This window comes from Maylandia zebra, linkage group LG3 (assembly GCF_041146795.1).
Source record: "Maylandia zebra isolate NMK-2024a linkage group LG3, Mzebra_GT3a, whole genome shotgun sequence".
Taxonomy (NCBI): domain Eukaryota; kingdom Metazoa; phylum Chordata; class Actinopteri; order Cichliformes; family Cichlidae; genus Maylandia; species Maylandia zebra.
In genome coordinates this window covers 30,096,272-30,108,637 of record NC_135169.1, presented here as the reverse complement: position 1 = coordinate 30,108,637, position 12,366 = coordinate 30,096,272, and the positions used below count along the sequence as shown (strand labels likewise).

Sequence of the window (12,366 nt, the reverse complement as noted above, 5' to 3'; positions counted from 1 at the left end):
CAAACCAGGAGTGCACACCTTAATAACAGACTCACGTGTGGCTCTCTTCCTTCCATGCTTTGAATTGTTTGGCACATGTGTAAAGCTGTTCTGGTGTATTTCCTTTGTTTCATGGTTGTGGTGGGAGTAAAGTGGACTAGGTAAGTTTGGGGACCGCATACACTTATTCACGTAGAGTCCTCTTTTGTTAGAAACACTAGGTAAGTAGGTTGGTGCCACCTGTGTAATTTTGAGCTTGTTTTGAGTTGAGGATTAGGGTCTTTTCCCCCTGTTTTTGTTTTTCTAGGATAATAGCTCAGTTAAGTTTTGGTTTTGTCTTTTTGGTGGGTTTTTTTGGCACAACATAACTGTCCCTTTCTCCCCCACATTTGTTGTTTGAATTTGGGTTATTTGTTTTGTGAGAACGCTGCCATTAAACTTTGTTTAGAACACCTGTACCGAGTTCCCAGAGTAGTGTTATCCCCTCCTGCCCTCGAGGAGATGTAAAAACATTTTAAGATTATTTTAAAAATAAAATATTTTTAATCAATATCAATATCATTTTTAATATAATATCAAATGTAAAGACTCAAATGGAAGTTATTTAATGATATTTATATTATGAAATGCAGGTTTTTGACATTTTAAGATTTTTACATTTTCAGATAAAATAAACACGCACAAAACAAAAGCAAACAACAAGAGCACAAAGCTCGAAAACTCACCCGACTGACCAAAATCGACTCAAAATAAAATACTCCCACGTAACAGAACCTGCTCTCTTCCTCGCTGGCTCCATATCTGTAGGTAGAAAAATCAGTGGTTTGCTATCTGTCACCATCAAAACACTCCACAAATCCCACGAATGTTTCACTTACTTATAAACCAATGAATCAGGTACCGAAGCAGTTAGGTTCTAAATGAAGCTTCAGACGTCACTGATCACGTGACTCTGACCAAACGAATCAAGTTTCGACACAATGTTTCTGAAACAGTGTGATTTTTTTTTTTTTTTTAATTTATTTATTTATTTATTTATTTATTTATTTATTTTTTTTTTTTTTTGGACACACTCCCCAGAGCGTCAGCTTTAAGTGGGCCGTCACTACTTCGAAGCTTCGACACACAGGACATATCACTACTCACAGGTGAATTGCAGTATCCGTGACTATTTGCGGTGCCTTTCATTGGATTGCACTTTTGAATTGGTGGGTCTCAAATTACAGCTAGGGTTTTAGTTGAACATGTACTCAAGAGAATCAGGGCCACTGGGGCAAAAAATGTGTATCGGAATTAATGGGTAAAAAAGTAAGGTAAAAGTGAAAAAGGTATTAATCTTTTTCTTCTTTTTTTTCCGGAATAGCAAAATGACTTGGCAACCAAATTTGTCCGTCTAGTTCACATAGTCTGCTGTCGAACCTCGTATTTTCATTTTTGTATTGTTTCCGTAATCTGCAGTTCAGCGGTTTCATCTGCTAGTTCGTAACTCCCACAGTAATGATGAGTCGGAAACGCGCGGATTTTGAAGCCCCGCCTCATGCTTCGCCGCTTTTTCAGAGAAAACGAGAAGTGTTCTTCGCGTGGATTTCATCCAAATGGCAGAGAAGTGGCAGCCGCAGTGTGGCGTCGAGTTGGAGCCGAATCAGTTTTACTGCTCGGTATGTCTGGACCTGCTCAAAGATCCCGTCACCATCCAGTGTGGACACACTTACTGCAGAAGCTGTATCGAGGGGTGCTGGGACCAGGAAAAGGAGAAGGGAACGTACAGCTGTCCTCAGTGTAGGGAGGCCTTCAGCCCAAGGCCTGTCCTCGGGAGGAACAACATGCTGGCTGAGGTGATGCATCCACGGTGCCGTTTTTGAAAATAAATAAATAAAATTACCATTTATTTGGGGTAGCTAGTTAACTAAAGTTAAAATATTCAGAGCTCAGAGAAATACTTAATGAGAAATATTTTTCTTTTTCTAAATTATTCTTTCTGATATTATCATTATCCAATTTCTAGTTTGTTTTCATTTACAACATTTATAAACAGATTTTCATTAATGGTGTGGTGGTTTGCTTGGTTTGATTCTAGTCTGAGACACATCCCTTTGGGTTGAGTCAGGAAGGGCAGCTGGTATAAGTATAAGTGAGTACAGTGAACTCATTGTTATGTTTAAGAAACCAGTTTGAGATGATTTGAGCTTTGAGATGGTGTGTTAGCCTGCTGGAAGTAGCCATCAGTAGATGACATGCTGCGGTCATAAAAGGATGGACATGGTAGGCAACAATACTTTGGTAGACTGTGGTGTTTCGGTGATGCTGTGTTTGGACTGGGGGAGGCAAAGTGTGCTAGAGGATATCGCCTCTACAGCATTCTAACACAAACCGGAACTGATGCAAAGCAGGATGGATCCATGCTCTTATATTGTTCATGCCAAAGTTGCAGGAGAAATGTGTTCTTCAGAACCAGCGACAATCTTCTTCAGTAGTCTAATTTTAGTGAGCGTGTGTGAATTCTGGCCTGAGTTGTGTTCTTTGCTGTGGAAGTGGCTGTTGCAGATCATCTGCTCAGTTTGAAGTTCAGCAGGTGATCTTGACCATGTATACATGCCTAAACGCAGCGAGTTGCTGCCATGTGTTTAGTTAATTAGATATTTGTGTTGAAACGAGCAGATGAACAGATGCACCTCATAAAGTGTCCAGTAATCATAATTTTATATTTTCTTTGGCATGTCATTAGATTTTCTTGTGGGTGTTTGCATTGTCTGCTCTTGTTACCCCTAAAATACTTAAATGAATTATATTATCATCATAGCACATGCTTTCTAAATGATAGTGCTGTCTTAAAATAAATAACAGATTTTTTTATAGTTTTAATTTGTATAGTTATAAAGGCTAATGGAAGGTATATTTGCTATTTGTGGACTTAATTGGGATGCTTTTGCTGACTTCATCCTCTTTCCGTTCTAGTTTGATTCTGTTTGTCGTGCAAAACCTTTGACCGCTTTTATTTGATCACTGTAGGTTGTAGAGAAGCTGAAGAGGACAGTAACCCAACAGGCCCGTCCAGCTTCTCCTCTTGCTCCTGCAGGACCAACAGACATTGCCTGTGATTTCTGTTGTGGGACCAAAAGAAACAAAGCCAGCATGTCTTGCCTGACCTGCTTGGCATCGTACTGTCCTGCTCATCTTGAGCCTCACCACAGTTTTCCTGTGCTGAAGCTTCACCAGCTGGTGTCTGCTACAGTGCCACTTAAGGAAAAAATATGTGCGAAGCACAACAAGCTGATGGAGGTTTACTGTAAGACTGATCGAAGGTGTATCTGCTATTTGTGCACCATGGACGATCACAGGCGCCACTCAACAGTGTCAGCTGCAGCAGAAAGAGCTGATAAACAGGTAGAGACAAAAAGCCAATGTAAATCTGGAGAGTGGTTGAATTTTACTCCTGTGACTGAAATATTCACAATGACACATTGGTGGTTGCTTCTTACAGGTAAAACTTGGTGAGATCCAGAGTGCAGTCAAGCGGAGATTCCAGGAAAGACAAGAGGAGCTGAATGAGCTGGTCCAAGCTGTGAAGGACTTCGAGGTGTGGAAATAAAACTGGAAAACATGTTTCTGCTCTGACCACAGCAGTGTCTTTTGTACAGGTTCTGACATCTGGCAGTGAGAGCTGATAAGCATGACGGTCTGTAATTGCAACACGTATTCCTGCATTTTGGTGTATTTAATACACTGGTTACGTTTGTTTGAATTTATTTTTTATTCATGTTTATTTGCCAGGAGCAAAGTGAATTCAGAAAACTTTCTGATATGTTATGTTTTTAAACTGAACCTTCTTTATACATTATATATAAACAGATTTGTTGTCAGACTGCTGTGAAGTCCAGTGACGAGCTCTTTGACGAGCTGATCTCCTCCTTCCAAAACAAACGTGCTTTAATAAAGGAGTTGATTGAAACTCGGCAGAAAACTGCAATAGCTGAGGCAGAAGATCTGCAGATGCAGCTGAAGGAGGAGATAGTCACGCTGAGGAGAAGAGATGATGACCTGGAGCAGCTTTCTCACACAGCTGACCATATTCATTTCATTCAGGTAAAAAGTTGTGTTCTCAACCTACCCATCTTTCTTTTTATAATTGTCACCTAACACACTGTAGCTGTGTCCCAAAATGTCGGCTGCATCCTTCGGAGGACCCGGCCTTCGCGGTCTACGTGGGCCGGGTCCTTCAAAGGCCGGAAGTGCGAGGCTGTGAAATGGGACGGTCTAGCCTTCTGATTAGCGTCACCGCTGTCTCGGTGGAGTTTAATAAACTCGGCCGTCTGCTCCTTGCTATCTAAAATATAACAGGACACTGCCGTAAATTCTCGACAGTCTCACGCTTCTGTTTAATCAGTTTTCTGTTCAACGTTTATTCAGCTGTGTGAAAATCCCGGAGGAACCCACCCGATGGATTAATAAAGTTTTATTTAATCTAATAACTTTGATCTCAGCCAAACCGATTTACTCCAGAACAAATAAAACACAGATAAAAGGCAAACAATTACATTTTTAAGTTATCCAAGTGACTTATATCATGTTTAACCTGAGTAGCAAAAGAGCGGGGGTCTGAAAACGATGAAGCTGGGAGTCCATTGCTCTCGCCGGCTGGAGTGACCATTGAACCCCACGGCTTGCTATCGAACTGGTGGGTAACAGACGTCTCCGAAAACGTCGGCACGCTTTTGCAAATATGCGATGTCTTGATAAACCAAGCAGATATTTGAAGTTTACAGAGCTACTTTCTCGCCTGAAAATATGTTAGAAGTTTATTTTGTGGCCCAGAAAGATTAATAAGAGTAATTTTAAAACTTAGTAGTGGCCGCCATTGTTCGCAGCTGAAATTTGGCTGGGCCGCGCTATGAATTCTGGGATATGGTGGGCCACGAAGGACACACCCGACCCATCCTTCAAATTCGGGGAAATGAAGGACGCGTTTGTCTTTTTTTTTTTCTTTTTTTTTTTTTTTAACAGACATGAGTGAGGGATAGGAAAGGGAGAAAGAAAGAGGAAGGAAAAGAAAAACAGAAGGGGAGAAGGACAGTGAGAAAGGGGGGGAGAAAAAAAAATCTCCTGGATCACCTGTTGAGAGAAGAATAGAAAACAAGCCAAAAAAAAAAAAACCAAAGCAACATACTAAACACAACACCACATTAATCTAGCTTAGTGTAAACAGCAGTAAATACTAAATATTCAATGTTGTTGTGCAGCACGCAGGACAGACAGCGCACAATGTGCTTTGAAGTAGCAGCCAAGAAAGGTGTAATTTAAGTCTACGAGCAGTGAACACCCGTGTGCATACCTGTGGATCAGCGCGCTTGTATTCAAATGGTTTCCACATGTAATGGTCTGCAAGAGGATGTAGAGAGCCATAGCCCCGTCCCCAGGGCATGAAGCAGGCATGGAGGAGATCCAGGCCCCAGAGTGCGAGAGCCCAAGGAGGACCACCGGAGGGGCATCCGTGCCACCCTCATGGGAAGGGCTGAGGATCCCCAGACGAGGCGTCACCCAGTAGCCACCGAGCAGAAGCTAGAGGGGGCTGCACCGGCGTGCCCGCCGGCTCTGCCGGCAGCCAGCTGTGCCAGAGTGAACCGAGCCGCAGGCCCGGAAGCCCGAGGGCCCCCCGCACCCCGGAGGAGGCCTGACCGAACAACAGGCACCAGGCCCCGCCAGGTAGCCACCGGGAGCGAGCTGGTACATACCTGAGTGCCCAGACCCGGACACCAAGAACCACCAATGCACCGACCCCTGAGGGCATCAGTCACCGGCAGGGAGTGTGGTGAGGGGAGATAGGCCTTGGAGGGCCTGGGAGTTCCCAGAGAGGTGGAGTCTAAGACCCGACCTGACATTTAGACACAGACAAACAGGCACACACAGACACAAACATGCATTCCCACCCTCATGCACACATATACAAACACTCAGCACTCACCCAACATAAGGATTGACATAAATGGACATGTACACACAATCATACTCCCCAAACATACTCTATACCCCGGGTCCAGGTACCCTCGCCCCCAGAGGGGGAAACGGAACCCAGACCCAAGAGATGTTACCCTTCCCCCCCCGGGGTGGAGGCAAGCAGACCGTCCCAGGCTCCGCAGCAGCAGAGAGGCCAATCGGACAGCCAACATCTCCTCCCAGCCCCCCCGCCCCAATGGCTAGCAGAGAACGGGGGTGTATGAAGACCCCATACCTCCCTCCTCCCGCTCATGTGTAGTGTTGCTGCGTGTTGTTCTAAAGTGCATTTAAAACAAGGGAGAGCATGGTGCTACTGCCAGAGAGCAGCAGGTGTTAGCACGGCCCCTCCCGAGAACCCTCAATGTCTACATGGATTTAAAATTGAGAGGTGGGCACCGGCGCCAGAGGTAGGTTTGAGTACACAGACCGTCCACTGGACGCCGTTAACGTGCCCACCCTCAAGGCCCTATATATATGTGTGTGTTATGAGAGTGTAAGTAATGTGGATGTCTAAGTTGTGAGATAAAATTGAGGCACAGGTGGCCAGAATGGGACAGGGGGAATGTCTCCCCTGCACAACTTGTGACACACCCGCACCCCAAGGCCCTACCTGTGTGGTGGAGTGGGAAGAGGGAAGTAGCTGGGGATGGGGAGGAAAAGGAGGGAGGGGAGGATGCCCTTTTGTCATGCGCATTTGTCAGCCGCATTTGAAGGAGTCGACGAATTGGGACAGCCTTCGTCGCCTGGCTGTGACGTAATCGGCCTTCAAATGCGGCCTCCAGAGGATGCAGCCAACGTTTTGGGACACAGCTTCTATTATTTCATTTCAGTATGACACAATCATCATCTATAGCTGCAAGACACAAGTATTAGAAAAGTCTTCTAGGGAACATTACAGCCAAGCTTTAATTTTTGTGAAAGCCACTGCCTGATTTGCACTACTTTGGAATGTTGTGTGCCTCGTATATGGAAAGATATAAACATAATGAATTGAGACAGAATGTTCCATGTAACATGCAGTTAATATGCTTTTTCTGTTCTGACTTGTCATTTTTCCTCTAGATCTTCCAGTCTCTCTCAATCTCATGTGAATCGCCAGACCTGCCAACAGGCGCTGTTGTTCGTCCTAAACGTTCAATGGAAGCGGTGACTGACTGTGTCTGACCTGGCAGATGACATGCAAAACCTTCTGGAGACCACATGGCCTGAGATCTCTGCCACAGGTGGCTGAAGGATATATTAAATAAGCTGAGTACCAGTTCCTCTGTCTGTTACATTTTATATATAAATATATTTTTCCCCTGTTAGTGTCTGTTACAGATGTTGTGCTGCCACCTGTGCCAAAGACCAGGGGAGAGTTATTGCGCTGTAAGTAAAACTGTTAAGGCAGATCATTATATAAATGAAGTAATCACTTAATAAATACTAGAAGGCTGATGATATTCCTGGTTTGCTTGTCCATCAGATCACTGTCCTCTAACACTGGATCCCAACTCGGTCAACAACTGCTTTGTCATTTCACAAGAATCTAAACGAGTGACGAGTGACTCCAAAGAGAAATATTATTTATCTCACTTGGACAGGTTTGGAGGTGTGAAGCAGGTGCTGTGCAGAGAGGGTTTAACAGGGCGGTGCTATTGGGAGGTCAGTTGGAGTGGTGGCGCCTGGTCATTGGCAGCGTCTTACAAAAACATCAGCCGGAAATTATCTGAGTCAGAATTTGGGAAGAATGACAAGTCCTGGAGTTTGGAGTGCTCTGCAGATGGTTATACTTTCAGACATAACTCAGTAACCAAGGCGGTGTCAGGTCCTCGTACCTCTCAGATTGGAGTGTACCTGGATTACAGGTCAGGTACTCTGTCGTTTTACAGCATCTCTGACACCATGACTCTGCTTCACAAAGTGTGCACAGTATTCACTCAGCCTCTCTATCCTGGCCTTGGGCTGAAGGAAGCAAGCTCTGGCTGTTATGCAGAAGTGAAGAAGTTGTGATGCCAACTTTTTCACCTCTACCATGTTGACTAATGTCTTTCAAGACCTAAAATAAGCAGTGTAGAAACCTGTGAGCTCATCAAACTTGTTTGACACTTATTTGCTAAATACTGAATGACTCGCACTGTTTGGATGTTGAAAGAAATACCAGGTGCTCCACTGTGACAAAGGACATTGGAAGATTTTGTTGCTCTAATTAATCTATGCTTAACAGTTGTTTGTTTTGTTTGCTTGTTAGTGTTATTGAGTTTAAATTGACTTTTTCACTTGCATGTACTTCATTGTTTTCTTTCCATTTTACTTCTTTAATTTCTGGGGGGGGGGGATAAAGTTGACAACATACTGCGCACAGGGCTTATTGTACTAATGATGAATGGGTTCAGATGAAGTCAGCTTTGCAGTCAGCTATAGCTACATAGATGCTGTATTGCACTATGATCAAAGTCTAGAAGATGGGAAAGCAGGATAAAGGTTAGTGTGGCTTTTGTGACACTTTTCCAAAGGTACTGCACTCATTTCTCAAAGGTTTGTCAAATTAATGGTCCTGTATTTTTAATTTTTAACTGTTTTTAGACTGCTTTCATAGGATTCCTTTCCTGTTTATCTGAGGTTGTGCTAAAAATAAATCAATAAATAAAAATGATTGCCAATATTTAAACTGTTGTGAATGACTTGTTTGTCCATGATCTGTTACATCTTGTGATGCTGTGGGGTGTTTGCCCGCTCTCTCCGGCTGTATCCCAATTAAGGGACCGCACGCTTGGGAGTACGCGCAGTACGGGTACTACAGACGGTGCGTACTATAAGTACGGGAAGTGCAGAAGTGAGAGGCTTGTGAACGGTCTAGCCTTCGTCGTGCTGCTCAGGGTGCCTAACAACCATGATACTAACCATGAGAAACGTTTCATACAGCACTGTGTGACAGAAATGAAGGAGAAAAAATGTTGGTTTTTTTGTTTTGTTTTTTTGGTCATTCATTTTTTTTCATGACATCACTTTGATTAGTTGAGTATCTGAGGCTGAGACCACGGGACTGTAAAACATGATTGTTGGGCTTCATTTCTGTGCTGAACAGTCATTTAAGATTAGTTGGTAAATAACAACTAGTTAATGTTGTTCATGAGACTAAAGTCATCTCACTGTGGTAATGTAAATATAATATGGCCAATATTATAGTTATTGTTAGATTATTATGATATATCTATGTTTATAAGTTACACTTGTGTTTGAATCCTGCAGCTTATCACACATTTGAGATATATATATATATATAGATATATAGAGATAGATATAGAGATATATATATCGATAGATATCGAGATATATCTATATATATATATCTCAATATCTCAAATGTGTGATAAGCTGCAGGATTCAAACACAAGTGTAACTTATAAACACATGTTCATACTTTTATTACACAATCAGAGCGAAAGAAAAAGAGAGGGAGTGCAAGACAGACAGGTGACAGTCTCAGGTGTATACACTACTACAAAACAGCACAAGAGAAGGATTTAGTGTTTGTGTTTTTCATTATTAGTGGTAGCAGTAGAGGTATTAGTATTAGTTTGATTTACACATGCACAATTAATGCATTTCCCATCATTTTCTCATCACTTATTTCTAGTTAACAAATTAAGGCCAGTAACCCAGGTATCAGTGGTGAATATCATGAGCACACATCCTCTAAATATCCATTTAAACATTTTGACTGCAGATGTAATAGCAGGCAATTTCAGAGAAAATACATCTACTCAAGCAAACACATAAACTAAAACATAACCAGTGGATTATTCAGCAGCAAGCTCAACAAGACATTTTGAAATTGGCCTCTACGTCCCTTCATTTACACAAGTGTTTCTTTTCTTCTAGCACTGAATTTAAAGAGGGTTGTGATATTTGGAAAAACTGGGGCTGGGAAAAGCAGTCTGTCCAACACCATACTGGGAGAGAATGTCTTCAACGTATGCCATTCACCCGTTTCTGAAAGAATCCAACCCATTTAGTAATTAAGTCTGTAAATGGAAATAACATCAGTTTTATTGACACTCGTAGTATTTTTGACACAGGCATGTCTGAGCAATTACTCAGGGATGAGATAGTGAGGTGCATGACAGAGTGCGCTCCCGGACCTCATGCTTTTCTCATCGTCCTCAAAGTGGAGAAATTTACACAGCAGGAGCAAGATGTAATCAAAAGAATATGTCAAGATTTCTCTGAAGATGCTATGAAATACGCTGCCGTTGTCTTCACTCATGGCGACCAGCTCCCAGAGGGAACGAGAATCGAGGAATTCATCAGTCATAACAAAGAGCTCAGCAATCTGGTGGAGAAGTGTGGAGGCAGATGCCATGTTGTTGATAATAAATACTGGAAAAACAACAAAGAAGATGACTACAGGAGCAATCGGTTCCAAGTAGCAGAGATACTCAGGACAATAGACAAGATAAGTGAGGCAAACAATGGAAGCTGCTACACCAATAAGATGCTACAAAAGATAGAAAGTGAACTACAGAAAGAGGAAGAGCTCATTAGACAGTCATCAGCAAACATGTCGGTTGAACAGATTGCCACTGAAGCTAAAAAGGGTGTGATGAACAAGCTGCTGATTATATTTGCAGGTACAGCAACAGGCGTATTGGTTGGAGCCTTTCTTGGTGTGGCAAAGATGGTCACATCAACTTTTTTGAATCTGCAGGAGCAGACAGATGCAACAGTATCACTAGCTGCTATACAGAAAGGGTTAGAGGGAGGTCGGTTAGGATATGCTGCAGCTGAACAATCAGAAAGTGCATCGGAAGCCTTTCAGAAAGCTGCTAAAGCTGTCCTGGAACACACTGTTAAATAGTTGTTAGGATCATGACAACGACAGAGAGTGGACAGCAAAGAAAGCAGAGAAAGGAGTGTTGTTTTCTTATGACTTGTGTAATTACGTTATAAGTAGAGATAGTGGCAGTAGAGGAACTGTTTAGGTATTTAGTCAAGGAAAAGTAGCATTTGCTAAACACTTACACTACTTTGTTCCAGTTAAATATTAGCAAGTACAGGTACTTTTCAAGAATAATTTTCTTTATACAATTGGTTATAGATGCTGATGCATTTTGTTTTTACAATCTATCAAAGTACATCAATAAACACAGATGTAAAACAATATATTTGTAAAACATTATATTTGTTGGTATTCACTTCTTAATCATTTCTGTCAGCTGTAAGCAGAATAATAAATTACTATGAATTTGAAAAAATATTTTAAGCAACTTATAAATAAACACACATTTTAAGACCTTCAGGAGTGAACTTGTGTAAATGCTTTGATTTAAACTTGATTATGTCATACTACAATTCAATGAAACAGGTACATATTAAACGGAAATGTATATATCTGAATTTATTTCTTTTCTTTTCTTCCAGCAATAAAAAAAAACTATTGATGAATCTCTGTAGTTTCTTAGGGTGAACAATATTATATCGACCTGGGAGCTGGTTATAATATACCGTGATTTGGTATTTATAGTATTTGCTATTTTAATAAAATGTATTACATTGTCTCTCCTAAAGATTGGTATGTTTTTTAAATAACTCCTTTTACAAGCTTTTAAGATGTCTCCACTCTGTTTGTTTATGAAAGACAGACGGTCCAACTTTCCATTATTATTATGAGAAACCCCAGTATACTAGAAAGACATGCATATGGTAAGGACACAATTAATACCGGTTTTTCATTATAAAGCCTGTAAACACAAATTTCCTTCTTTCTTTCATTTCTTTCAAATCACAGTCACAGTATCATCTATTAAAAGACGCAGACACCACCCCCTTAATCCTTTCTTCTGTCCCAAACCTGTGTGCCCATTATGTAAACACAACCACATTCAGCATGTCAGCACATAAGCCACGGACAAATAGACAAGTCTTTGACAAAGTAAGTCAGATAAATCAAGTCAAGTCACTTTTATTTAAATAGTAAATATAGTTCTGGGAGGAGTTGTTTTAACAATGTAACCATGTCACTTAATCTTCTCTTTTTTTTCTGAGTACAAGTAGATACACGCACCAGAAATAAGCAGGGTGTGTGGGCTTTGTCTCTGAAATATGGTGAGAAGCGGAGATGTTATTTCTCCATGCTGAAAATAAAACAGTTAACGTGGTGCAAGCATCTAAGAAGGAGACACCCGCTAGGTGGGTTGTTTCGTCCTGGACCCACAGCATACTGATCAGAATATATCTTTCAGCTGGCTCTGTTTCATGGAAGAGCTAGAGGAGGTGGCTGGGGAGAAGCTTGGACTGCTGCCCCCACCACCCAAACCTAGATAAGATGCAGAGTATGTATGTATGGACAGACTGACTGTTTATATTTATACTACAGGGGCAGATCTTGTGTCTAAGTCAGTGACCTCTGTTCCT

At 41.7% G+C, this 12,366-nt stretch overlaps 1 protein-coding gene and 1 pseudogene across 2 annotated transcripts; both read left to right on the top strand.

Annotated features, from left to right (window-relative positions):
- LOC101472864 (E3 ubiquitin-protein ligase TRIM47) lies at window positions 1-8,620 on the top strand. 2 transcript variants are annotated; one of them, XM_024806127.2, is made up of 9 exons: window positions 64-140; window positions 1,060-1,127; window positions 1,537-1,814; window positions 2,989-3,363; window positions 3,461-3,556; window positions 3,829-4,062; window positions 7,033-7,193; window positions 7,279-7,338; window positions 7,436-8,620. In XM_024806127.2, the coding sequence occupies exons 1-7, from the start codon at window positions 76-78 to the stop codon at window positions 7,132-7,134; spliced, it is 1,218 nt and encodes a 405-aa protein (XP_024661895.2). In that variant the 5' UTR covers window positions 64-75; the 3' UTR covers window positions 7,135-7,193; window positions 7,279-7,338; window positions 7,436-8,620. The 2 variants fall into 2 exon arrangements, with proteins under 2 accessions (XP_024661897.2, XP_024661895.2); XM_024806129.2 differs by lacking the exon at window positions 1,060-1,127 and having other exon boundaries at window positions 1-140.
- On the top strand, window positions 8,415-11,368 carry LOC143416709 (GTPase IMAP family member 7-like; annotated as a pseudogene).
- Window positions 11,369-12,366: the final 998 nt, after the last annotated feature.

Excerpts from the sequence above, each read along its gene's own strand:
- LOC101472864 (XM_024806127.2), top strand. The coding sequence starts at position 76 with ATGTGTAAAGCTGTTCTGGTGTATTTCCTTTGTTTCATGGTTGTGGTG. Across the intron at positions 141-1,059 it reads GTGGGAGTAAAGTGGACTAG|AGCGTCAGCTTTAAGTGGGC; the intron begins GTAAGTTTGGGG and ends CACACTCCCCAG. Across the intron at positions 3,557-3,828 it reads AAGCTGTGAAGGACTTCGAG|ATTTGTTGTCAGACTGCTGT; the intron begins GTGTGGAAATAA and ends ATATATAAACAG.